The sequence below is a fragment of the Natator depressus genome, chromosome 23, assembly GCF_965152275.1.
Source record: "Natator depressus isolate rNatDep1 chromosome 23, rNatDep2.hap1, whole genome shotgun sequence".
In the NCBI taxonomy this organism is placed as follows: domain Eukaryota; kingdom Metazoa; phylum Chordata; order Testudines; family Cheloniidae; genus Natator; species Natator depressus.
In genome coordinates, this window is record NC_134256.1 from 4,337,442 (window position 1) to 4,365,067 (window position 27,626).

General features: G+C 58.3%; 1 protein-coding gene across 1 annotated transcript; it reads right to left on the reverse strand.

Moving 5' to 3' along the window:
* Positions 1–6,382: 6,382 nt before the first annotated feature.
* Positions 6,383–27,409, reverse strand: SYNE4 (spectrin repeat containing nuclear envelope family member 4). Its single transcript, XM_074937947.1, has 13 exons — positions 27,291–27,409; positions 20,791–21,041; positions 20,082–20,232; positions 18,361–18,543; positions 16,799–16,936; positions 14,161–14,355; positions 12,654–12,936; positions 11,943–12,049; positions 10,460–10,646; positions 8,862–9,016; positions 7,961–8,022; positions 7,007–7,186; positions 6,383–6,500 (listed from the first exon to the last, which is right to left on the reverse strand). The coding sequence occupies exons 2-13, from the start codon at positions 20,916–20,918 to the stop codon at positions 6,383–6,385; spliced, it is 1,887 nt and encodes a 628-aa protein (XP_074794048.1). The 5' UTR covers positions 20,919–21,041; positions 27,291–27,409.
* Between the last annotated feature and the right edge of the window lie 217 nt (positions 27,410–27,626).

Sequence of the window (27,626 nt, forward strand, 5' to 3'; positions counted from 1 at the left end):
CCGTCCTTGTGTGCTTTTAATTCGGCAGTGAAATTTCAGCCCCACCGCTTCCCGTTGGAGCCCTGGCTGAAAGACGCTGCCCGCATAGTGCTGACAGAGAGCGGGGCCCGTGGGGCCAGCTACTGCATAGACACCGGCCTTGCCCCAGCCAAGGTAGGGGCCCCATTGGGCCAGGCGCTGCAGGGACGCAGGCCATATCCTCCAAGAACTCCACCTAGACCTGGCTTGCTTGGTGGGCCAGCTCCGTAGGTTTGTGCAGCGCCTGGCGCAGCGGGGCCGGCTCGGAGCCCGGGGGATGGGCATGGAGTTATTTGACAAGGGGAAAGATTACAGCAGGAGGTGGGGGTGGAGGGAGAGAATCCAGGGATGGGGGCGGCAGCTCCCCCCAGCCAGGTCTCAACTCCCCACCGTTCTTAATCCCTGGGGCAGCAGCTGTAGCTACTTCAGCTGTGCCCAGCCAAACCTGCCATGCCCCGCCCCAGCGCCCCATGAGGGGCCCAGCTAGCTGGCAGTGGGGAGCAGAGCTGGCCTGGGCCCAGATCCCCAGGGCGATTTAGGTGCCTAACGCCCACTGATGCAGAGGAGATTTAGGTGCCTGTCCCCCATTGAGCTCAAGCCAGCTGCTGAGGGTGTTGCTTAGAGACTGGTTCGTTCCCTGGCGCATGAGCGTTTCTGTGTTAGTTATTTCTCAGTCATCACACTAGCTCTGGCTGGTCTTACCTGTATACGAGCCCAGTCCGCTTTGAGCGTCAGTGGCAAGGAGTTCCACAGGCTAATCGCGGGATCCATGCTGTGAGGCAGAGCTGGTCTCGCGTCCCAGAGCTGGTGTCTCTGCGAGACCCAGAAAGCAGCAGCGGGAGGAAGATTTTAACTAAATCCATCTCTCCGCTTAGCCGCTGCAGCCCCGCCTGCATCTCTGCTGTGAATCAAGCTCCCTACCCGCTGCTCGTTGGGTTTGATTTGTTCGCTGGGAATGGCCCCGGGTTCATTAGCGGGGTTGCGCCATGTTCTGAATGTGACCAATTCCATTTGAGAGATGGGTGAAGAGAGAGGCACGCGGCTGTTGGGGGGTGGGCAGTGCCAAGGAGGGTGCCCTGTGGAGGAACAGAGCAAAGATTTTGTTCCGTGACCCTGCTTACGAGCTGTGATTTTTCCCTTCTCCCCGCACCCCCTCAACACTGGTTTCTGTGCTGATCGCTAATAGACCAGGGGAGCTTAGCAATAGGAAACGCAGCTGGGCATGGGGTTCTGTTCCTGGCTCGGGAAGGCAAAGCAGGGCTGGGAGCCAGGACTCCTGGGTTCTATTCCTAGCTGGTATCTAGTGTACTGGACTGGGATGCAGGAGATTGGGGTTCAATCCCTGCTCTGCCACTGCCTTGCTGCATGACCTGGGGCAAGTCACAGTCCCGTCCTGTGCCTCAGTTTCCCCGTCTGTAATAATACTGACTCCATCCCATGACCAAGGTCCAGTTCCGTCTCCAAAGGATGTCGACTGGGCTGGGCCTGGGTGGTCGGCCCCTAGAGCTGCCCCTGCTGCAAGGACACACCAGAGCTCCTGCAGCAGGAAGGTGTTTTGTTAGCAGTAATTAGTGCAGAAGCTCCACAACCAGACACCAGAGGAGGAGGGGGGGTGCCCCAGGGGCCTGGCCAAGCCACCCTCCTTCATGAGCACTGGAGCCCTTCCGTGTCCTCCGGGCTCCCTTCGCTGCCTGCCCAGCCAGTCCCGCGGCGTCTATGGCGGCTGCCACGCTCTCGGCCGCTGCCCCATACAACAGCTGCTTCTCCTGCCCCTCGGGGTCCCTGGCGCTGACCCCCCAGGCTGGCTTGCTGCGACCTGGTACCAGGGGAGCACAGACAAGCCCCTGCACTTGGCTGGCACACGCCACCCTTACCAGCTGCGTGGGCCACGCCGCTTCCTCCCGCAGCCTCTGCCCAGTCCATGGTGCCTGCCTGGGTGGGAGTCAGTGCCAAGGAGGTGGGTGGGGCTGGCCCATCCTGCGCTCCGTGGCACCGCGCTTAGCCGGCAGGCGCCGGGCTGGCGTGTCCTCCTGCGGGCTGCTCCAGAGGATAGGCCTGCAGAGCACATGGGGTGTCGCGATTCCTGGCACCCAGTGCGTCGTGCCCAGGGTGTCCAGCTGGGGGCTGGTGTGGGGCAGAGCTCCCATCTCTGCCGGAGCGGGAATCTCCCCAGGCCAGAGCAGGGGGCTGGGCCCTGTGTCCACTGAGCTCCCTGTGAGTTGGGGTCGGGGTGGCCCAGCAGCAGCGGTGCTGGCCCCTGTGCCCGGGGTGAGTGTCGTGGCCCCTTTCTCCAGCTGCTGCTTGGGGGCGTTGCCCTCCACACAAGAAGCTGGCCTCCCCCCCACGCCCTGACTGCCTGGGCTGGACCCCCCACTCCCTCGCCGCTCCCCCAACCTGGATTCCCTGCAGCCGACTCAGTCTGCCCCTCTTTTCCCTGCCTGGGAGCAGGCAGGGGGCCTGGCCCTTCCCCTCCCTGGGCCCCCAGCCCTCCATGCAGCACCCCACAGCCTCCAGGCCGCCCCCGGACTCCGGCGTTTCTCTCCATCTCTGCGCCCAACGAGGCCGCGCTGCAGCCCCCTGCCTCTGGGCCGGGGGCGTCACACATGGGGACCACGAGCTCCCTGGGGTCCCTTCGCTTCTCAGCGTCTCCTCCGTCCCTCTCTGCCCCTGGTGCTGCCTCGGGCGCTGGCATCTGGCCCCCGCCTGGCCCTGCTCCCCTCTTTGCCCTGGCGGCGATCAGGCCTCGGAGAGCCCAGGAGCCCCCCGGGGCTGGAGCCTGTCCCGCCTGGGCTCATGGAGTCAGGCCTCTGCCGCCATCTCAGGGGAGACTCGCCAAAGGGCTCCACGCTTCCGCTGAGGGTAGCGAGAGCATGTGGCCAGCGCCCTTCTTCCCTGGAGGCGATGCCTTGAAACAGAGCAGTTTTCTGAGCAGGGAGGAGCCCGTGCTCCCCGGCACTGAGTCCTGCCGGATGCCTCACGGCCTGGCTGGGGCTCTCATGGTTGGCTTCCAGGCAGAGACAGCTCCGGGCGGTGCCAGGCTCCCAGCCCATCTTCCCCTTCCGCAGCATCCGGATCTTCCGCCTCAGGAAGGCCTGTTCTGAAGGGTGTTTGCCCCTGGGCTCCGCCGGGAGCCCCGATCCGTGAGCCAGGGGCATGGGGGTGATGCTGGCGTGGGCTGGGCTGGGAGGCTGTCCCCCCACTCCCTGGTTCCCCACGTCCATTTCAGCCCCCTCGCCCCTCGGGCTCCAGAGGGCACGTCGGCGTTTGTATGTACATTCTGGCCCGGGTCCCGGTGAGAGGGGCTTCAAATCTAGTGGAGGTGAGGGGCTGGCTCCCCACCGGGGCGATTGAAGGCCACTGGGGCTGGTGTCCTCGGCTGGGCGAGCAGCAGGGCTGTGGCGGGTTGGGGGGCTGAGCTGCCCGGAAGGGGGTGACTCCTACAGCAGCTGGGGAAACCAGAAACCGAGTGAGTTGGACCAGTGGCACTTAGCCCTGGATCGATTTGTAGATGCCAAGGCCAGAAGGAACCAGACTAATTCCTAGCTCAGTCTTGATTTACTCACGTCTCCCCTTTAACGCCGGGCACGATCCCCCGTCCCTGCCAAGCTGTGAAAAAGCGACACTGAGTTGGATAGAGAACCCAGGAGTCCTGACCTAGCCAGTCTTTCCATCGTCGTTCCTCCTTCCCCCTCCCCCCCCACTCTAGACACTAGACCCTATACTCATCCCCGGAGCTGGGGATAAAACCCAGGAGTCCTGGCTGCCAGCCAGCCCCACACTAATCACTAGCCCCCCCCTCCCTCCCTCCTGCCAGAGTTAGAAATAGATCCCAGGTGCCCCCAGCTCCTGCTCTCCTAACCCCTGGGATGTAGCGTCCCATGGGGCTGCGCACATCTTAGTACAGGGCCCAGCCCCTGCCACGCTGACCCCAGTTACACCAAGCAGGGTCTGTCTTCTGCAGAGGGACACCCCCCCCCCCACAGCCCATCCCCATAAATCACTGAGCTGCCAACTGGGTGCAAAGCCCCCCATAGCCTGCCTACGACTTCAAAATGGATGGGGGGAATGGGGATCAGGACCAGCCTGGATTGGCCCGTGGGGGGGGGGGAATGACCCAGGGCTGGGGGTCCATCTGGACCTGCCTCCATTTCCCCAGCCAAATCAGCGCCAGCTCATCCCTCTAATCCAACCCGAACTGTGCCAGCCTGGTGCCCTGGGAACCAGCCAGCTGCTCCCCCCTCACCTGGCTGGATGCCCCTGCCCCTGCCCCCCTCCCCATACTGACCTGTCCCCGCCCCGGCTGCAGGCGCTTCACTCCGGTCCCACCCCCCCACACACTCTTCCAAGCGCCCCCCCCAGTGTTCCCATGGCAACCTGTCTGAGTGGGGGGGCAGCTGGGGCCTCGCTACATGGCAGGGGCTGGGGGATGCTCCCAGCCCCGGAGCGTTGGGGACCCAGAGTAGGTGCTTGGGGCAGGCTGAGGTAACAGTTACAGTTGGGGGGGAGGGGGAAACGACTGGGGCTCAGGACCTCTGGGCGCTATGGTCTAATAGAGCAGAGGAGTCAGAGCAGGATGCCTGGGTCCACTCCCTGGCTCTGGGAGGGGAGGGGGGCTAGTGGTTAGAATGAGGGGGGGGCGGGGGCTAAGAGTCAGGACTCCTGGGTTCTATCCCCAGCTCCAGGGTGGAAGTGGCGCTCCCAACTCAGTGAATTAAATGCCTTGGCCTCCCTTAGGTCACTCATCACCTCCCCACAATCTTACACATGGGGAAACTGAGGCACCATTTGCCCACCTGGCAAATCAGTGGCTGAGCTAGCCAGGAAAAGAGCCCAGGCATCCTGATTCCCCCCTGCCTCCTCTCCTCACTGGGGTCATGATGAGAAAGAGCTGCCGGCAAGGGGAAACTGAGTGGCACTGCAACACACACACCCCCCCCCCCACCGGTCACCTCAGGCCCAGGGATGCGTTAGGCCGGCCCTGCACGCAGCCCATAAAGGCAGCAACAGGCACCCAGACCTGGCTCTCAGCTCTCCGGAAACCACCTTCCCCTGGCAGGAGCTGAGAAAACCCCCAGAAACCAGGATTTTCCCCTGGCACCCAGCTTTCCATCTCTGGTGGCAGAGGGCACCTGCTGCATCACAGGAAGGCAGAAGGACTCCCCCAGGGGGGCAGGGGTGGAATAACCGGCCCCCTGGGCAGGTCTGTTCCTGACCCGGGTCAGGTAGAGGTTGATTCACACCCTGACACAGGAGGGTTGTTTCCCAGGTGCGTATTTCTATTGTGGATGCTCTTGTTAGCCATGTAAATGTGGGCTATAGCCTGGCTCCCAGAGGATAGGCCCATAAAGACAGAGGCCGATTCCCTTGTCAGATACAGCTCCCTCTCTCTGTGCCCCCCTGGCAGGGCACAGGGGCCTTAAACAGGGTGGAAAGGACCCCCAGAGACTCCCCGCCATCTAGGGCGCCTACCCAGGCTGTGCTCCCAGACCCGACCCATCGGTGGTGCAGCATGGGCCACACTGTGCTGTGGCTGTTCTCTGCCCCCCAGGGCCCATGGGGGGCAGATCGGGAGCATGGCATGAGCTAGGCACAAGGGGGTGGCTGCATCCAGCAGGCGGGGAGCACCCAGAAAGAGACCCACAACGAAGCAAGGGAGGAGCTGCACCAACCCAGGGAAGCATGAGTATTTCTCGAAGGCACAAGGCCTGTCTTCATAGCACGCCCCCCACCTCACTAAAACAAGTGCTGTCTGTCTACCAAAGGACTCGCACAGCCCCCCTCCCTGCAATATCTGACCACCTCACACCCGCTAATGCAGTTAGCCTCACAACTGCACAGAGAGGAAACTGAGGCACGGCAAGGCTAAATGACTCACTCACATGCCCCTGTCTGCAAAGTCCAAGAACGGCACCCTCACCCCTGGGCCATCCTTTCTACCCGCATCTGCCCCCACTGTGGAAGGATCAGGGCCCCGTAAAGGCATGGGACATGGGCATGGTTTGACTGCCAACTCTTTGTGGCAGGGGGTGGCTTTTTTTTCTGTGTCTGTACAGCACCTGGCACCAGGGCGCCCTGGTCCCTGGCTGCAGAGCTCCAATGGTACCCATGGCACAATGGTGGGTGACTAGCCTGGCACCAATTAACACATCCACTCCTCCTCCTGCATGGATCCAACGGTACCCACCCGCAAGACTGCAGCGGTGCCAGTTACAACGCCTTCCCCAGTGGCATAGCCAGGCATGAAAATTTAGGTGGGCCCCCATTTATGGTGGACGGGCAACGACCAAAGGTCTGAGGTCCCAGCAAACCATTTCTATGGCACAGGAATAAATTCACTTCAAACACATTTACTTAAACTTGGCATTTACAGAGACTCAGATCTGGGTGGGCCTGGGGGCATGTTGTGGTGGGTTGAGTCCTGATTTGCTGTCAGAGAACAGGAGAATTTTCCAACCAGCCCCATTCCCTGGGGAGCAGTGGACCTGCCAAGGACAATGAACACAGGGGGTCCTTGTAAGGTGACCAGATGTCCCCATTTTATAGGGACAATCATAATTTTTAGGTCTCTCTTTTATATAGGCTCCTACCACCCCCCATCCCATCCCAATTTTTCACATTTGCTGTCTGGTCACCCTTGGTCCTTGATCAGTGCAGCGGTGGGACCAGCTGATTTCTTGAGGTTCCTTCCAGCCATAAGCTTCTGGGTTTGTGCGGGTCAGCTCTGGCGGTACCGATGAGCTTCTTCCAAAGGCCCCGGAAGGATCCTTCACGGGCAGGCTCCTTGCGTACCTGGGCACGTCGGGAGGTTGGGACCTTCCTCCGAAGCGGGTGGCCCAGCGGCTGCCCAAGGAAAATCCACCCAAGGGTAGCACTGAATGGTGGGAAGTGACCCCTCCCCGCTTGGAGCTGCCCCCGCCACTGGGGAAACCGTGGGCTCTCGGTGGCATTTTCCCACCATGCCTACGTAGGAGGTGGCCCATTGACGTACTTCAGCATGAAATGGAAGGACCGGGTGTAACAGGGGGTTTCAGCAAGGGAGAGAAAGGAGGTGCTGGCCAGGAGGAGCAGGAGCAGCCCAGCCGCAGACAGCAGCAGCCTCTTCATTCTGGCCAGGATCCTGGGGCCTGGGCGAGGCTGATCTGGGAAAGCCGAGGGCTGCGACCTAGGCCTGGAGGCACGAGAGATGCCAGGGTTGGAGTTGGCACAGGTGTGGGGGGAAACAGTACAGTCAGGGAAGAGGCCCGCCGCAGCTCAACCCCCCTCCCTGCGAGCTGCAGGGAAAAGGGGGAGTATGGGCTCCCATGGGACTCGCCGCTCCCAGCGTCCCTTTCTCTGCACTGCTCTGTCCCCTGGCTGGGGGACCAAAGCCCCCTCCCGAGGGGTGACCACCAAAGCCAGGGGAGCGGGGAGGGAGCCTAGTGGCTGTTTCAGACGGTGAGTATGGAGACCTTCGCTCCAGGGCGTGGGAAAGGGGCAGGTCTGGCTGGGGCTGGAAAGGACGGGTGGTTAGTTAGATACAAGGAGAGGGGGTGCTAGAAAGGCTGGGCTGGCTTTATGGCTAGCCCACCGGGAGGTCCACACCCAGCACCACCCCTGCCCCTCACGTCTCGGCCTCATTCGCCCAGGCCGACCGGACAACCCAGCCACAACCGGGCTGCGCTCGGACTGCTCCAGGCAGCCCTTGGGCACCTCTGCTCTTGCTCTCCGTAACCCTTTGCAGTGGGCAAGGACCCATGGGCTGGTGACCTGGGACAGATGGCTGCGGGCACTGGTGCAACATGGTAACGCACCCCACTCCCAGGAAAGCAGGCGTGGCAAGGCAGGGCTGGGAGGTGGGGAGAGGCCAGGCCTGGGGGTCAGTCGGGGGAGGACGGGGCAAAGGACATCTGTCTGTGTCATTCCTGCCCTTCTCCCACCGTGGCTCAAAGCTGCAGCCCCCTACCCCTTCTCAATGATGACTGCCACGTCCTCAGAGCCGGGACCAGCCTGATTCCTCTTGCAGGGCTGCAGAAGGAAGGATGGAGAGGGGGGGCCATTAGCCAGGGCTGGATGGGGCCCAACACCCCCTTGAGCTATGGGCTCTGCGTGGCCAGGGCATCCGAGGTACCAGCCCCAAGCCCACCACACGTGGGGCCCTCTTCCTTAACTCGCGCGGGGAGAAGGAAACTTTACAGCGGGAGAGGTGCTGTCTAGTGGTTAGAGCAGGGGGCTGGGAGCCAGGACTCGGGGGCTCTATCCCCAGCTCTGGGAGGGAGAGGATCTAGTGGGCTAGAGCAGCGGGGGGTTGGGAGTCAGGACTCCTGGGTCCTACCCCAGCACCAGGGAGGGGAGTTATGTCTAGCCCCATGCTTGGCTCATGCGCTGGGCGGGCATCGCTCTTTCTAACGATCCGCAGTACAAGGGGGCCTCCCCTCCTCGGAGTGGCCAGGCACGTCCCTGCTTAGCTTGGGGAATCTGACACCATCCCAGCGCAAGGCACCCCAGCTGAGCTCACCCACGCTTGGCCTTGCTGCTTGGGGAGGGGAAACTGGTGGGCAGCCCCATTGCACTGAGGCCTGCGGGTGGGGGTGGATAGAAAGGGGTAGGGGCGAGACCAGAGGGGAGGACCTCCGCCCCAGCCCAAATCCCACTTGCATCAGCTCCCCCTAGGGTGCCCCATCCCTGCAGAGGTCACGGGGCTGACCCCCAGACCACCTGATCAGCACCGCCATCCCCAGCAGGGGAGGGAAAGCTGCATGGAGCTTGGGGCCAGGAGAGATCTAAGCCCTGTAGGCACTGGGGATGTGGGGGTGTCGGTAGGCTGGGGTACCCCCCTGCCCCCTCCAGGGTGCAACCGTGCTCACCTGCATCACTTCCGGCTTGCCCTGCTCCACGCAGGTCTGGCCCAGCCAGCTTTCAATCCGCTCAGGGTCAAAGCCCACCATCTCTGTCTGGCGGCAGGCCTCGTCCCCCAGTGCCAGGCTGTGGGGATGCCAGCTGCCCTGCCGAGGGCCATTCCCTAAGAGGAGAGGATGGCGTGGGCGTGACTGCCAGGGGCAGGGCTACAAGAGAGACACCAGCCCAGGGGAGGAAGGATGACCTGGTTATTCGGATACCAACCTGGGAGACAGCAGGGCTGGGTTCAAATCCTTGCTTTGCTACAAGCTCCTTGGACAAATCACTTAGCTGCTCAGTGCCTCAGTTTCCCCATCTGTGCAATGGGGATACCAGCCTTACAGGAGGGTTATGAGGCACTTGGCTAAGTAATGGGGGGGGGGCATCAGCAGGTAGCTCAAAGGAGTTAATAATGGGGGGCTGCAGAGCCAGTGGCTTGGCCTATGCAGCCCTTTGTCTTCAGGATGCTGGTTTGATACCATCCCACCTCAGTACATGCTGCCAGCTCATGGCTGTTGGGTGGTCTCCCTACTGTGAAATGAGTTAGTCAGGTCTCAGTCCAGTTCCTGGGGAGTCCAGTGTCCGTCCCACCCACCCAGCAGAGGGGCCCAGAACTCAAGGGGCCCTGGAGACCGAGCTCATCCCCGAAAGGGGAGTCTTTCCAGAGCAGCGGCTGAGAAATAGATCTCGGGGGCTGGTCACACGGGACCTTCCACCAGTCCTGAGCCTGGGTGTTTTATGCTGCAGAAACCCGTCCCGCGCTGAAAGGCACTAAGACCTCACAACTCGCTCCTCGGCACAGCCATAGCGCCGGGGTTACAGGCAACCAAAGGCCACATTCAAGCCCGTAAAGGGCCAAAGCCCTGCCCTGGTGCATAAAGTACCTTTCACCGTAGGTAACTACGCGGGAAGGAGAGATCTGATCGTAGAAGACACTTTTATAGGAGCACAGACAGGCAGAGTGAGATCAAGCTGCTGGGATGGGAAGCTGGATAAATTAAGAATTAACCATTGGCGCAGCCCCATAGGAGACACGGTGGATTCTGCATCGCTCTCCACGGAGATCAGATCCTCTAGCTCAACCACCAGATCTGGGCTGGCTGCAGCCTGGCTGATCCGAATGGCCCCTTCTGGCCTTAGGCTCTATGAATCACCCGGCTCCCTCCGGTTGGTTTCCAGCCAGACGGGGGGGAAGTCTATTCAGAGGGGTTGGGACTAGAGGTGGGAGAAGCGTTTCAGTTTTCGGTGACAAACGCAGATTCGGCATGTTTTGCAAACCGGTGACGGTTTTGCCGACTCGTTTGTGTTGCAAAAACCAAAACCACAACAGGACCCCGGTGGCAAACACACAACTCTAGCCCATCTAGACAGCGGCCAGTGCCAGGTGCCCCAGAGGGAATGAACAGAACAGGGCAATTATCGAGGGATCCGGTCCCAGCATCTTTTCTTATGACCCCACAAGTCGCCCCTCATTAGCGAGTGCGAGCTACCGAGGGGCTCTCTTGGTAGCAGGTAGGCAGTGGTCAGCTGGACTGGACTCTGATGGGCCAGGAACCAAGTTACTTACCAGAACTGCCCCAGGCAATTTCCACCTTCCTTCTGGTTGCCAGGGAGAGACAAGGCCTGTCTTGGGTCGCCAGGGAGAGACAAGGCCTGTCCTGGGAGGCCAGCTGCGCCTGCGTTCCCCCCCCCAAAGGGAATGGCCTGTTAATGATATCCACAGCTCCTCCCCAGGAGACAGGGTTAGTCTCATTCTTGGGTTACAGGGAACGGAGGGACACAACCACAGATCATAAAGTGAATCAGGGTTAGAACCAGGAACAGGACCCAGGAGTCCCAGTACCTCCCTGCCCCCTGCACGTGTCTGTAAACACCTTCCCCGCCCAGAGCTTGGAACAGAACCCAGGAGTCCTGAGCCCCACTGTCTCCTACTCTAACCACTAGACCCCACGTCCCTCCCAGAGCTTGGGATAGAACCCAGGTATCCTGGCTCCCAGCCCCCTGCTCTAACCACTGGACCCCGCTCCCTCTTACAAATACAAGAGGGAATCACCTTGTCTCTGATTCCCAGTGAAGCCCATAAGCAGCGGGGGATGGTGTCAGGCAAGGCGAGCTCACCCTGCTACTGATCAGGCTACGGCTGGTTTAGGGCTAGACCAAGGCAGCGGCCTTGCGGTTAAGGTGCTAGGCTGGGACTCAGGAAACCGGCGTTCGAGTCCCAGCTGTGTGAGACCCTGCGCCGGCCACTTCATCTCGCCGGGCCTCAGTTTCCCCACCCCTCAAACAGAGAGAGTCCCACTCTGCCTGTGAGTTCTCGGAGGCACGGCTGGTCTGGTGCCCTGATCTTAGTTACGGTGTCTGGGCAGCACCTGGAGCCACGGGGCCCTGATCTCGTTACTGGCACGACGGGGCCTGGAATTTCACTCCGGGAGCTGCTGCTGTAAAGCAGATAATGAAACGCGGAGCGGGGCTTACGTGACACGGATGGATCCTACGTGGGGAGGGAGGAAACACAAGCCTAAGGGCTGAGAATTGGTCCTGGGAATCAATCAGACCCCCAGGCCACCACAGAGGTACCAGCGACTGGGGGGACCAAAGGGGACTGTCCCCCACATACACTTTTTAAACATGGGGGTCCATGCCTCTCCCCACCCCCTTTTTGAACCTGAACTCAGCAGGGGAGCTGTGGGGGAAGCATTCCCCCCCTCCTCCCTGGCTGGCCGCTGACTGGAGCTGGGTGGGGTGACTGGGTGGGGTGGCCCTGCGACCTGGGACTGGGCCCCCCCAACTTCTGCTGTCCACCCCTCACCCCTGGGCCACTGCTGCGTAAAACCCCTTCCAGGACTTCGCTTTGATGCTCCCCGAAGGAGTCAGTTTCAACACACCCGAAACCACCACCACCCCCAGCCATTTACAGAGGGGTCCCAGGAAGCCCCCGCTGGTACTTTTAGGTTTAAGGCCAGCAGGGGCCAGCAGACCTCTGGTACGTGTCACCCAGTGACCCCTGTATCAAGCTCAGCCCCCTGGGATGGACTATGACAGCTACCTACATTCAGGTCCTCGTGGCTGGCGCCTCTCCCGCATCCGGCCGGCCAGCTGGCGGGCGCGTCCAGCTGGCAGCTGCACCTCCAGCCCGACTCCTCCCACTGGCCCACACCTGGAGAGAGGGAACGGCGGAGGGTGGTATCGACCCCTTTAAAAGATCCCCCATGCCCCCTAGGAACTGCTGCAGCAATGTTGGGCTGGCCCAGCTCGGCTGCCCCCCTTTAAGGGATTGCCCCTTTAAGGCAAGGGGGGTGGGCAGGTCTGTGCACCCCCAACCCATCTCCAGGGCCAGGAGCTGCTGCCCTTACAGCTAAGCCCCAGCAGGGAGGTGGCAGCTGGGTCATTGTTGGGGGTGGGGGGCCAGTCCCTTTCAGGGTGGCCCACCCCTGCCATATGTGGCGGGGGCGGGGGGGGGAGGAATCTTTATGGAGAGAGGTGTTGTCTAGTGGGTTACAGCTGGGGAGTGTGGGGGCAGTCTGGACTCCTGGGTTCTATCCCCAGCTCTGGGAGGGGAGGGGAGGGGAGTCTAGTGGTTAGAGCCGGGGGGGCTGGGAGTCAGGACTCCTGGGTTCCATCCCCATCTCTGGGAGGGGAGCGAGAAGCCACCTCCTACCCATCATCGGGGGCGGTTTGGGGGGCTCTGCCCCTTTAAGGACTCCTCTCCCCACCACTGCAATTCAGGGCAGCCAGAGCCTGCGACCTACTGCAGCCCGTACCCGTGATGGCGCTGCAGTAAGATGAACCCTCTTCGTCATGAGATGTGGACCCACCCACATCCACCGAGGGGTCCCACTCCAGGTCCAGGCTGCCCCTCCAGGCAGCCCCGAACGGATGGCAGCGCTGGCAGCAGAGAGCCTTGTGCGGGGTGGACTGGTAGATCCAAGCAGCGGGATGGGGCCCCCTGGCTTCTCCCTCGACCTCAGGCTTCAGTGATGCATCTGTGAAGCAGTCAGACTCCACGTCGGTCTCTCGGTCCGACAGCCACTCGTCCTCAAAGACCTGGTGGGTGAGCAGGGAGGGTCAGCAGGAAAGAGACAGCGGCTCCCTAGGCCTTCAGTAGCCTTTCACTAACCCTCCTGCAATGGATCCTGCAGGGGGCAATTCCAATACACCTGAGCTAAAGGAGAATCCCCAGTCATTGTTGGCAGTAGAGGGGCTGTGACACACATTCAAGCCATTTTTATTCTACCTGCAGAGGGGAGTGAAGCACACACAAGCTTGTAAATTATAATATCTTGCCTGACAATCCCCAAACACTTTGGAAACTGATTCCCAGAGATCACCTCATCTAGCTCTGTGGCTACAGCTGCAGTTGTTTATCCAGAGAGCCCTCCCCCAGGGCTGAGACGCCGTCACCTTCGGGACGGGATGTGGCAGCTGTTTACACAGAGCTCCCTCACCCGGTGCTGAGATGCAGCCACCTCTGGGGTGGGGCGCGGCAGCCATTTAACAGCTGAGGAGCGGAAGAGAAGAATACTTTAACCAGCTGAAAACGCGGGGGGGGGGGGGGAAGGACTAAGAAGGTAAAAATGCAACGGTTCACAAGGAAATGTGGCCACGAGCCAGGCGTTTCGTAGCCCAACTCTTGCCAGAAAAACACCACAATGAGCACCCGGTGCCTGGACCTCTCCCCTCAACAGCACAACCGATGCAGCCCCTGCCACCAAACCTGGGCCTTGGGGTCTGGCGAGAGCCCCCCTCACTGAGCCCCCCTCTGCTTCCTGCAGCATGCCAGTTGGAATCAGCTGACTTAGACTGGCGCATACTCCCCTTTGTTCCCCCCCCCACCCCGCATCACAGCCCCCCCCCCCCGGTGCCACCCTGGGGCACTGGGGTCAGCACTGAATGCATGGGGACAGCGCCCCCTACTGATCCCCCACCCCACTCCCTGCGCACAGCGCCCCCTGGTGCCAGCACAGACTGCAAGAGGAGCACGCCTCATTCTGTGCCCCCACCCCTCTTTGCAGAAGAGCGCCCCCTAGTGCCACCGGGGGGCATTACAGTCAGCACTGACAGAAGGGAGCACTTCCCCACAATGAATCCCCCACCCCGGGGGCCCTGTGGCCCCGAGGATTTTCCTGGTAAATCTCACATCCATAGTCTGGGCAGGGCTGACCCTGCGCAGCCAGAGAGATTTGCTGGGACTGCAGCACAAGGTCGCCCAGGTGCCCGGTGACGGTTGAGCCGCAGTGCCCCGTGGCGCGGGCTCTGCTCCACGCGTACCAGCCTCATGCTGACCAGCCGGCGGCGGAAGCGGGATACCCGCCAGAAGACCTCCTGGCAGTAGCAGCTCAATTCCTGCAGCTCCTCCTCCAGGATCTCGGCGTCCTGCGGCTCGCTCCTCTGGATCAGCCGCTCGCCGGACACCAGCAGCCAGTCGAGCCGCTCCGCGTTGGACTGCACGGCCTCCTGGAACTCCTGGGACAGAGGGGAGACGTTAGCCGAGACAATGGGGCTGGACCCTCCTTGCTCCATGCAAACTGCCCCGGGAATCTTAGCAGGCACGGCCTCCGATTTATATCTTATCCAGCAGCACAGCGCCCCCTACGGCCATGCTGGGGCACTGGAGAGCACCCCCGATTGAGCCCCACCCTGCTCCCTGCAGCACAGCGCCCCCTTGTGCCACCATCTCAATGCTGCCCCAGAGAGGAGGGCAAGGCCAACTGAATGGCCGATCCCAACACCCACGGGGCGTGGTCGCCCCTCCAGTTCCTGACCCTGCTGAGCTTGCCAGAACAGCGCGGCTCGGCGCCCAAGGTCACAGGGCTGCAGCTGCTCAGCCACTGGGTTTATTACGTGCCCAGGGACAGGTGCGATCGCGAACTGGAAACAATAAGCTAATCTCGGTATCGATCTGGCGTCCCCACAGGCTTCCGGGCAGAGGCTGGCTGGTTTGAGCAAGCAGAGTTCTAGTAATACTCAACACCTGTACCCTCCTGCCCCCAGTGCACAGAGCGGGAGGCGAAGGGCGGGATTCGGGAGACTAATCAGCCCTGGGATATTTTAATACTGCTCGGTGCCTTCAACCAAAGGACAAAGTCCGCACAGACACGGATAGAGGGGTGGGTGGAATACGGCCTGCTGACTGAGATCACTCGGCTGGGACTCAGGAGATGTAGCCTGCTAGGTGACTTGGGGCAAGCCACCTCCCCCACACTGTGCCTCAGTTTCCCCATCTGTCAAAGGGGGAGAACAATACTGCCTCCTTTGGGAAGCGCTTTGAGATCTGCTGAGGAAAAAGCTAGGGATTCTTGGAAGAAAAGAAGAGCTAGTTTTCCAGTTCCCTGAGGCCTGGCAAACTCATCTCACATAGGCCAGCAAACGGCCCATCCAGGGGAAACACTCATCATCAAGTTTCAATCCCTATTGACCACGACCCGATGGGAACGGATGACCTCAAGGTGGAAGGGCCCACAGCTCAGCCCCAGGCCCCAGCTTGGTGTTTTATACAGGGAGCCTGCAGCTATCCATCCCTGCGCAGCACTTTGATCCAGGTGATCGCAGCAAATATTTCAGTTTCCTCTCTGAAAACCCACCCGCCTTGTCCCTTACGGACTTGTAACGTTTATGATCACAGGGGTGGGGCATCTGTCTGCTGCCCCCTGCTGGTGGGGACGAGCCCTGCTCTGTGCGTGCGCAGAAAGAGAGAGGAGGCACAAAAATGACACTGGATAGAAGGATTCACTTCCCAGTAGACGTGAGACCAACCCAACCTACCCTGATCTACACGACACCAAGCTCTGGGAAGGTCTGAGCTTGTGTTTGAAGGAGGCGACATGGAGTCAGGACTCCTGGGTTCTATTCCTAGCTAGCCTCCCTGTAAGACTTTGGCAGAGTCACTTCCCTTCTCTATGCCTCAGTTTCCCCATCTATAAAACTCAGAGGAAGAGATCAACTCATATCCCTCGGGGGCTGAATTTATGAAGGTGCTTGGAGATCCTTGAAAGGCAGATGCTAGAGCATCACCGGGAGAAGATATTCCCGCCCTGGAACTAGACTGGTCTGATTCCCCGGCAAAAAAACCCACGCTATCCTCCTGAGCCTGTGTATTGTTTTAACCCTGAGCTTGCCGCCGTTTCTCTGGATGTATTGACATCTCAGCACCTGACAGGTTAAGTGAAACGTGTCACCCGAAACCAGCTCGGCTGTACGTCATTATCTAAAAATAAAATTTCCCCTTCGGTGAACTACTGTTTTCTATGTCAACAGATGATCAGGTGTGTGCCTGCGTACACAGGCGTCTCTGCTCGTGCTCTTCACCGGAGCTACCCGCCTGCTGGCCACAGAACGATGGACTTTGCTCACTCACTGCTCTTCCCATTCAAAGATCACAAACATTAATTGATAGCTCATGAGTTCTGAGCCCTCCCTGCTTCCCATCAGAGGGGATGGGGGGAAGAATATGCAAGGATCACTTCACCGTGTGCAGAAACGCAGCCACCTCTGGGGTGGGATGTGGCAGCTGCTTATCCACCACACTGGGACACTGGGGTGAGCACTGATTCAGAGAGGAGAGCACCTGCTACTGAGCCCTCACCTGGCTCCTTGCAACAAGCGCCCCCCAGAGCCACACTGGGGCATAGGGGTCAGCACCAACTCCAAAGGGAGTGCACCCCCTACTAAGCCCCGCAGCACAGCGCCCCCAGTGCAGCACCAACTCCAAGAGGAGCGCAACCTCTATTCAGCACTCACCCTGCTCCCTGCAGACCAGTGCCCCTCGCACATTGTGCAAGGTCATGCTGAGATGAGGCTGCACAGACGTGTGCATTGCACGGATGCATCTGGGAGTTGCAAGAGGCCAATACGATGTATACATGCCCTGCGATCCCTAATCCTTCACAAGAGGACGCTCTCATTTTACCTGCAGCTCCATCATTTTCTCGAGCGAGCTGCCCCCAGAGAAATGTTCCACATCGGTGAGCCGCAGATCCAGCTCCGTCAGCCACACCTGCACGGTCTCCCGCTCCCACTCAAACTCCTCCCGCTGGCCAACAAAATACTGAGGGGGAGAAGCAAAAACAAACAAACAAACAAACAAACAAACAAACAAACAAACAAACAAACAAACAAACAAACAAACAAACAAACAAACAAACAAACAAACAAACAAACAAACAAACAAACAAACAAACAAACAAACAGAGCCAGCAGGTTTAGCAGGAAGTTGGACATCAGAAAATTCACACTTCAGTGTCCTTCTGCTTAGCGCTAATGACGCTAGGGGTTATTAATGATTATAATAAAGGGCCAGGATTTTGAATTCTTGACAGACACGCTTGCAGAAGTGGCTGGTAATTTTTAGACGCCCCTCTTTGTTTTTGCCCTAAGCACAGGAATCTCTTGCGGGCAGAATGACTTTGTGTTCAGTGTTCGTACGCCGCCTGGCACAACAGGATACTGGTCCATGCCTGTGGCTCCTAGGTGCTATCACGATACAAATGGTGAATCAATAATAACACTAATTAATCCGATGCTGGGGTGGTACCCCTGAGTTTCTGAAACTTTGCTCTTTTTCATAGAATCATAGGACTGGAAGGGACCTTGAGAGGTCATCTAGTTCCGTCCCCTGCACTCATGGCAGGACTAAGTATTATTTAGACCATCCCTGATGGGTGTTTGTCCAACCTGCTCTTAAAAATCTCCAATGATGGATATTCCACAACCTCCCTAGGCAATTTATTCCAGTGCTTAACCACCCTGACAGTTAGGAAGTTTTCTCTAATGTCCAACCTAAACCTCCCTGGCTGCAATTTAAGCCCATTGCTTCTTGTCCTGTCCTCAGAGGTTGAGAAAAATTGTTCTCCCTCTTCCTTGTAACAACCTTTTATGTACTTGAAAATTCTTATCATGTCCCCTTTCAGTCTTCTCTTTTCCAGACTAAACAAACTCAACTTTTTCAATCTTCCCTCATAGGTCATGTTTTCTAGACCTTTAATCATTTTTGTTGCTCTTCTCTGGACTTTCTCCAATTTGTTCACATCTTTCCTGAAATGTGGTGTCCAGAACTGGACACAATCCTCCAGATGAGGCCTAATCAGCGTGGAGTAGAGTGGAAGAATTACTTCTTTTGCATTTTGCTCAGCCGAGTGGCGTGAATCTGGGCCTGATCAATTTCACTTTCTGGGCCAGATCCCCCTCTTGTGTAAATCAGTGTTGCTCTAATTCACACCAACTGAGGATCTGAACCGTTTCACTGTCTGTGTCTCCCTGCTGAGTAAGGGATATCCAGTGTAACCAGGGGCAGGTTTATACGCCCATCCTGTCTCCCTCCCCACCCAAATATTATTAGTGGGGGAGACACCACGGGCACATTTCTTTGCCTGTTAACGACCCCAAATTCCTGGGCACAAAGATGGTGCCTTGAGCTACTTCCCCACCATGCCAGTGCCCCTCCCTCCCTCCCAGGGACCCACCAGCTGGTACCTTCAGTCTCTTGAGAATGGCAGCAGCTCGTTTCTGGAGGTTGTCCCAGCGCTGGTTGCTCTCCTGGACCGCGGCCTTGAGCCGGCCCTGCAAACTGATGCTGTTGGCCTGAACCAGCTGCCGATACTGCCTGTTTAAGGACTCCAGATGGTGCAACTTCTCCTGGATCTGCCTTTCCAGCACCTGGAGGGAGAAAGGGAGACCAGCACTGGTGAGGAAGAGCAGCCTCGTTGTTGTAGCCCTGGACTAGGACTAGCTTGGATGCTGGGCCCCTGCCATAGATGTCGCAGTGTTGCTCTGTGCCTCAGTTTCCCCATCTGTTAAATTTGAATAATTCTCCCCTCTCTTGGGACAGGACGGGGCTGTGAGGATCAATTCATGAGCAGCTGTGCTGTGTTCAGGGACGGCAGTCAGTCGTTACTCTCTGGTGAGTATGTGTTACAGGCCCCCCATGGTGCTGATCTGCAGAGCTCATCCCAGAGTTCCGTCCCCAGCTCTGGCGGGGGAGTAGGGGCTAGTGGTTAGAGCAAAAGGCTTGGCAGCAGGACTCCTGGGTCCTGTTCCCAGTTCTCCCACTACGTAACTCTGCTGTAAGTCACTTTATCTCTGTTTCCCTATCTGTCAAATGGAAATAACCAAGGCCCGGCTCAGGGGGGCAGAAACAGGAGACGAAATGAAACTTTTGCAACAGGCTGCCGAGATCCTTGAAGCACTATGGAAACTGGAGACCTCGTTAGCCTCTTGCCAAGGGGAAGGACTGGGGGGTTATAAATGTTCCCCTTGTTTGATCTTCTGTGTATTCAGCTCTTGCTGCCACCTTTGAAATAAAAGGACTTCAACAAACACAACTCAAAGACTCCTCTGCTACCGAGGGTCTCCCCTGAGGTCTCTTTCAAGAGCCTTCCTGCCAACCCTGCCCTACCCTGGCTGTGCCAACATCACTGCGCAGAAGAAATCATTCAGTTTCTTCCAGTGTTATTTAATAGTCGTGCTACACTACCATCTACTGTCACCATGCTGAGCCCTGTTAGGGTCATTACCAGTCGCCATCCAGGATCTAGGCCCCACTGTGCTGAGCCTTATTAGGTGTATTATGATAGCATCTACAGTCCCCATCGGGGTTTGAGGCCCCATCACGGTGAGCCTTATTAGGTGTATTACAGTAGTGCCTATAACCCCGACTGGAGTTTGGGGCCCCATTAAGTGGAGCTTTATTAGGTGTAATACAGTAGCACCTACCGTCCCCATCACGCCTTGTTTTACTATGTATATTACGGTAGCACCGACATCCCCGTCCAGAACTGGGGCCCCATCAGCTGGGCCTTATTATGTGTATTATGGTAGCACTGACATCCCCATGCAGGATCGGGACCCCATTGAGCTGGGCCTTATTATGTATATTACGGTAGCACCTCTATCTGCCTCCAGATATGGGGGGGCCCCACTGTGTTGGGCCTTATTATGTGTATTACGGTAGCACCTACATCCCCATCCATTGTGCTGGGTGCCGCACAGACACACAGCGAGAGACGGTCCCTGCCCCAAGTCTAAACAGTCAAAAGGTGGGAGGGGAAACTGAGGCACAGAGTGGGGCCAGGACTGGCCCAAAGCCACTCAGCAGGAGGGTGGCAGAGCTATGCATAGAACCCTGGTGTCCTGAGTCCCAGTCTAATGCTCCATCCACTGGGACACGCTGCCCCTCTCCCCACCCCTATCCTCACCTCGAACTTTTTGAGCTCCTCCTTGGCCACAGCGAAGGGCACCTGGGAGGAAGCGGGGGAGGCGGCCCACAGCTCTGCCCCCCGCAGCCAGTCCTGGAAGCGGGACAGGGAGTCCAGGACCCGATCGTGCAGCCGGCGGGCCTGCTCGGCCCTGCAGCGAGACAGAGAGGAGCCTCACAGCGCCCACGCTGGCACGCCGCCCCCCCGGTCGCCACCCCCCGTGTTACGAATGCCAGCGACACCTGCTCCCCTGCCGTGCCAACAGAGTGACTGGAACGGACCAGAGACGGGGATGGGGAAAGCTAAGGGCCTGGCAGCTTGGCACAGCCGCGGGGGACATCTCTAGAAAATATAGACTCGCCCCCACCAGCCCCCACCCCCTCCACTCCACCAGAGCCCAGTCCCCCCTCCTCTCTCCCCACTGCATCCCATCAGCCCCCCTCACTCCTCCCCCCACATCCCAGCTCCCTTCATCCTTTCTTTTTCCCGCTGCCCACAAAATGACCTCCTCCCCCCCCCACCAAAAAAAAAACCCAAGTGACCCCAGCACCCAAATCCCCACAATCCTTTGCTTCCTCAAAGGCTTCTGGGAAGGTCATTGGGCATCTTGCAGGTGGTGGGACCCAGAAAGGCCGACACCCCCCCATGCCCTGATACTGGGCGGGGTCTCCCCCCTCCCCAAATACCAGAGCCTGGATCTCGGCCTCACCTGATCCGTTTCTCCACGGAGGCTGTGCGGAGGCTGCAGCCGGCCGCCGGCTCCCCCCGGCACACGGAGAGCATCCGAGGCTTCAGAAGAGCCGAGCCGAAGCTCCGGGCCACGCTGTCCCCCTGCATCTCTGGCTCCCCCTCACTTCACAATCCCCGCGGGCGTCTCGGGGATGCCTGGGCATCTGGACAAAGCCTGGGCATCGGCAGGGGGCGCAGGACTGCCCCTCCTGGGAGCAGGTCCGGCCAATCCTGTCTGGGCACAAACAGATCTCACCTGAATAACAGGGCCGCCGCTTGCAGCTAGCGCTGGGAGAGCCGCACAGCAGGGCCACCCAGAGCCCAGGGTCGGGGGGGGCCCTGCTGGGGAGACAGGAACTCCTAAGGGCAACAGGTGCAGAGAAAATCCAGCCACCACCACCCCCGGGGGAGAACGCTCCGCTCTCGTAAATTCCAGCCATGCTGGGAGGCCCCTGGGGCAGAGGTATTCCCGAAGGGGGCAGGGAAGGGTGTCACTGCACGGAGGAGCTTCGAAATAGGTGGAAACTCGTCTGAAATCTGTCCTCCCTCCCCCCACCATGCTCCCCAGGCAGTGTGGAGATGGCATTAGGAGCAGATCAGGGGTGTGGCTGGGGCTCACTGCGCTGTGACTATTCTCTGCCCCCCAGGGCCCATAGGGGGCAGACTGGGCCTGTAACCAGAGGACACTGCACAGTGGATATTCTCTGTCTCCCCGCCCGGCCCATAGGGGGCGGATCAGGAGTGTGACCAGAGCGCAGTGCGCTGAGGCAATTCTCTGCCCCCCCAGTCACTTAGAGCAGCTGCGAGGCTGCTCTAACTGACACAAAAGGGCCATATCAGGGACATGGTGAAGGTGGCTGGAGAAGAGGGGAAGACTTTTTAAAGACGTCCTGCAAATAAGGTTACCATATTTTCGGTTTCCAGAAAGAAAGACACTGACAGGGGGGTACAGTTGGGGTCCTGGAGGGGGTACCTGTGGCAGGGGTACTCTCTGGAGGTGGGGGCGGGGGGTGCAAGCCTGGGACACAGCAACAGCCGTCGGTCAGCACCTCCCTGTGGGACCCCCGCTCCCCAGGGCTGGGAGCTGGGACCCCGGTGGGCATGATCCAGCAGCTATGGCTGCAGGGGAATGGACCAATCAGCTGCAGATGCAGGGGAGGGGACTAATCGGGGCTCTTTCTGAAACGCGAGGGCTGCGCTACAAAAATCCCGGACGTTGCCTGTTATCTGAAAAAATCCGCCCAGTCGGAGGACAGAGCCTCAGAAAAAGAGGCAACGTCCGGGCAAACCCAGACGCATGGGGGTAGCATGCCCCCCTACCGGCAAGTGAAACAAAATACGGCGTAGGCCCCTTTAATTTGGCTTCCGTTCATTCCCCGTGCTGTTGGAGATCCTGCTTCGTAAAATCCAAGGCCAGCAGGGCCCAGTGTAACCAAGTAGCGTGACCCGCCACATAGCACTCGCCAGAGAACATAAGAATGGCCAGACTGGGTCAGACTAAAGGTCCCTCTAGCCCGGTGTCCTGTCTCCCGACAGTGGCCAATGCCAGGTGCCCCAGAGGGAATGAACAGAACAGGTCATCATCAAGTGAGCCATCCCCTGTCTCCTATTCCCAGCTTCTGGCAAACAGAGGCGAAGGACACCCTCCCTGCCCATCCCGGCTAATAACCATTGATGGACCAAAGAGATCTGGGCTAGGGATTGTTTTGGGACAGGACTCTGATGTTGTGAAGGCCAGATCTCTCTGGAAAATACCCAGCCCTGGTTTAAAAATAGTCAATTCAATTTGAAAAAAGGATCAGGACTTTTCAGCTTGGAAAAGAGACGACTAAAGGGGGATCTGAGGGAGGTCTAAAAAATCATGACTGGTGCAGAGAAAGTGAATCAGGGCGTATTATTTACCCCTCCACATCACACAAGAACCAGGGGTCACCCAGTGGAAGTAATATGCAGCAGGTTTAAAACAAACATGAGGAAGTACTTCTTTACACAATGCACAGTTAACCTGTGGAACTCATTGCCAGGGGATGTTGTGACAGCCAAGACTGTAACAGGATTCAAACAGAATTAGGTAAGTTCCTGGAAGGATAGGTACAACAATGGCTATTAGCTAATGTGGTCAGGGACAGAACCCCATGCCCTGCCTATTAGAAGCTGGGAGTGAATGACAAGGGCTGGATCACTTGATGACGACCTGTTCTGTTCACTCCCTCTGAAGCATCTGTCGGAAGACACGATAATGAGCTAGATGGCCCATTCGTCTGACCCACTATGGCCGTTCCTATGTTCGGTGATGGAGAATCCACCATGACCCTTGGTAAATTGTTCCAATGGTCTCACCGTAAAAATCTACACCTTATTTCCAGTCTGAATGTGTCTAGTTTCAACGGCTGTGGGATCGTGTCATGGAACGGCTCCTGTTGCTATTATGGCTGCTCTGCAGAAAGGGGTCTCTGTCAAACACCAGCTGAGCCTTGCATTGCACGACAGTGAGATTTCATTAAAGCCCCAGCACCCTGGCGCCCACGCCCCTTCAGGAGCGACCGAAGGAGTCATCCAAGCCCCCTCAGGTAGCGAAGGCAGCTGCCGACTATCAGGGGTGCCCCCAAACTCGCAGGTCGGAGCGTGGATGGATGGTTGCCAACACAAGGGCGAGAAGACGGGCCGTAGGGCGTGGCTGGTGGAGGGAACAGTTTCAGGCCGGAAGGGATCATTAAATCATCTAGCCTGGCCTCCCGCAGAGCGCCCAGCAGGACATTCCATTCCACCCAAATACCCCGACACGGAGCTCGACTGAGATCAAACTGTGAATCGTAGGCAGAGACCCAGGGGCCAGCAGGGCCCGAGGCCCATGCCATGGCAGAGAATTGATTAGGCGAGAGATGGCCGGATGATCCCAGCAGACGACCCGTGGCCCATGCTGCAGAGGAAGGCAAAAAAAAAAAAAACACACCCCAAAGTCCCTGCCAATTTGACCTGGGGAAAATCCCTTCCTAGCCCTGAATCTGGGCATCAGTTGGACCCTGAGCATGTGAGCAAGACCCACCAGTCAGGCATCTAAGACCACCCCAGAGCGCTGGTCCAACCCATCCAGTGTCTCGTCTCCTGCTGTGGCCAATCCCCGATGCCTCAGAGGAAGGTGAAATTTGCCCTCCCCGCCCCCAGATTACAACTGTGCATAGGGGCAGGGACACCTTCCTGACCCTGCAAGCAACTTACTGGTGCCTTGAAGCAAGTATTATGAGTGTGACCCTTAGAAGAAGTAGAGGGACAGGGCTTCTTGGGCACAGAGCCCACTGGAGGGGCAGACATGGGGATTTCTGAGTGAGGAAGCTGCTTGCTGCTATTTCTCCCTACTGTGTTCAGGGAAAACAGGACTTTCTGCACATTCTATGTAAACAAACACCTGGTGATCACGGATATTTTTTTCCTCCTAATGGAAATAACCCTGCAAGGCCCCAAAATATTGGCTAAGGGGCTCAGCCAAAGGGGCAACATTAGTATTACTAGGTGTATTACGGTAGTGCCTAGGCACCCCAGTCATGGACCAGGAGCCCATTGTGTACATTTGCATTCCTATTGGGTGTATTACGGTAGCGTCTAGGCATACTAGTCCTGGACTGGGGTCCCATTGTGCCAGGCACTGTACATTTTGATGGCAATTGGGTGTATTGCAGTAGGGCAGAGGGCACCCCAGCAACAGCCCATGACCCCATTGTGCTAGGCACTGTACAAACAGTCCCCTCCTCAGAGAGTTGCCGATCCAAATACAAGACCAGGTGGAGACAGACAGACCGGGGCGGGGGGGACGGATGGACACAAGGACACAGTGCTGGGCAGCGGGACAGACAATGGTCTTACCAGCCCCCAACCGGTGCCAGCCCTAAACTCCAGCCTGCGGCACCTGCCTCCCCGCTGGCTCGAAGATCCTGGTCCGACAGCTCTGCCTGCCTTCCCCGAACAAAACAGACCACCCAGGGATCTGCCGCGGCCAGCGGGGAACCGCCTTTCCTCTGCCTCCTTCTCTGCCAGCCAGCAGAACCGAAAGCCAAACCCAGCAGGCCATCAGCTCCAGCCCGGGCTGAGCCAACCGCCCTCCTCCCAACCCTCAGGTTTCCTGGTTTGTTCCTTAGCTGCTTTTGTGCCAACCAACACGTGATTTGTTTGTTGTGCTCAGGAGGCCATAACTCGCCCCACCCGATTGTTGCTCGGCGGTTTCCAGGCCACCTGCTTCGTTAGCGAGCTGCAGCCCAACCTCGGGGGGTCAGGCGAGCGCTAAGAGGAGCAGGAAAAGATTTCCCCCTGGCCCAGCATTGCACAGCCGGCTAAGCGAACAGTGGCGGGGCATCGATAGATTGCGGGGATGGACGACACCCCGGCATCTTAATCGGGGGGTGTGGGGGGGGTCCCGTCGTCTTGGGAGCTTCAGCCACATGTCGAGGGCACAAAAACTCAGGGGCAAAGCCAGGATTAGAACCCAGCACTCCCGCCTCGCAGCCCCTTAACGCTAAACACTTTAGAATGGCCCCTCCACAGTGCTTAATTTTTAACAGAACTGTGCCCTGGCCCCTCTAAGCTTGGCAGTTCATGGCCCTAGCACCCAGTCCCTGACTAACCCAGTAGACCCCACTCCCCTGCCAGAGTTAGGGATAGAACCCAGGAGTCCTGACTGACTCCCAGGCCTCCCTGCTCTAACCACTGGACACCACTGTCCTCTGATAACTGGGAAGAGAACCTGGGAAAGGAGTCCTGATGCCCAGCACGTACTGGCCCACCCACTACCCTCCTGTGCTGCCCCCTAATAAAGCATGACATGGGATTGCTTTCAGTACCACCCTGCATGTCCTGTCTGGATGGGCCTTTCCCACTCCATGGTACCACCACCCTCTGGAAAATGAACCTGCTGGAGGAGACCTTAAGTCCTGAGCAAACAGACCAAGAATTCTGCAAACACATTCCGGATCCACAGTCCACCCCACCCCATCCCGCCCAGGAACGATTCTGGACTCCACCCAAATGGGGGGCTGTGAGCCTGCAAAGGAGCTAATGATGGCCTAAGTGGGCCCCGGTTCTCAGTCATGGTGAGGCTCTCCTGTGCTACACAGGGGTGGAAACAACCCCCCGAGAATCTGCCCCCTGCAGCTGGCATGGAGTTAGCGTAAGGTTTTGTGCCAAGCCTCTGGTGTAGGGGCTGGATCTGTGGGTGTGGCCAGGGCACACTGGGTTGTTTTCTGTGGCTGTTTTCTGCCCCACAGGGCCTATAGGGTGCGGATCAGGGGCGTGGCTGGCCCATAGGGGGAGGATCAGGGGCATGGCTGGGGAGCCCTGCGCTTTGGCTAGTCTCTGCCCCACAGGGGCAGATAGGAGCTAAGGCTGGGCAGGATGCAAAGAGGACACTTACAGCCACCTCTCCCCAGCCATGCCCTGAACGCAGGGTCGGGGCAGCTGAGAATCAGAGTAACCCTGAACCCTTCCCAGTCCCCTGTGTACGCAGCCAGCACTGCAGGCAGCTTCCCCAGCACATAAAGCTGCCAGGACCCCCAGACCTTTACACTCCTGAAACGCCCTACACCCCCCAATCTCACACTGTTACTACCGAGTCCAAAGCGTCCTCACTGTTGGCTACTGAAAACCAGGTGTGGCGATTCCCCAGCTCCAAGTACAGGGTCTCCATTGGCCGAGCACCTTCCCTGGACTGGGGTTTAGGGGGCTCCAGGTGGAGATATGCAAACAAACAGGGATGCGGACAAAAGATCCAGCGTGATCCTGTGGGTTGGGCCCTAGATTGGAACTCCACAGACCTCAGTTCTAGTCCCGGCTCCGCCAAGGACCGTAGGCCACTTGTTTCCTTTCACTGTGCCTCAGTTTCTCCTCCCGCCCTTTGTCTAGTTACACTGAAAGCTCTCCGGGGCTGGACTGTCTTGGCACGACAGAGCCTCTAGCCACCACGGTGATATAAAATAAAGTGTAACCACTTGGGATTTTCTGATCCACCCTGGCCCCCACATCCATGGAAATTCCTGCTCTTTGCAGGCTCCACCAGGAAATCCCGGATCCTTCTGACCCTGGACTTTGACCCCAATTCTGTGGCTGTCCCTATTTTAGAGAGAATATGGGAAGGGGATGGGGTTGGGGGGGGGGGGGGAAAGACAGTCTGAGAGCTCCTGAGAATTGGGCAGACAGGCTGGAGGCCATCAGAATTGTTATCGACCATTCTCACTGGGCAGCGATTACACAGCTGTGAATGATGACGGCAGGCACTTTGCTTTTCCATGCCTCAGTTTCCCCATCTGTAAATATGGGGGTATTGATACGGCCCTGCCTTGTAAAACACTCTGAGGTCTACCACTGATAAGAGCTAGGGATTGTAATTACCTTCCCTCCCCCTCCTTCTGTGTCCCAGAAACTAAATTTGCAGTTTATCTGTTGAAGAATAAGAAATAAGGGCGGGATATTTCTTGCTCCCCAGCCCCCTCTTACCAGAAGCCTTTGTCGGTCACGGTTAGATTCCAAGGTGGGAAGACAGGAGGACGGTTGGTGAGCTGCCACAAATTGCTTTCAGTGGGGCAAGATGAAGAGAGTTTCAGGAAGACGCTTCCATCCTGATGCCGAGCCCTGGAAGGCAGCGACCAGAGAAACACCGGATTATTTTTGTTCTAGCGGCCAAACGCCAGTTCTCTGAATCTGAAAGGCAACTTGGTCCCCCGCACTCTGGGTGGCGGCTGAATTCACAGGGAGACATCATGATCTTTCTAATGTTAGTTTTTATATTACAGTGGAGCTTAGAGCAACCGAGATCGGGGCCCCGTCGGGGCC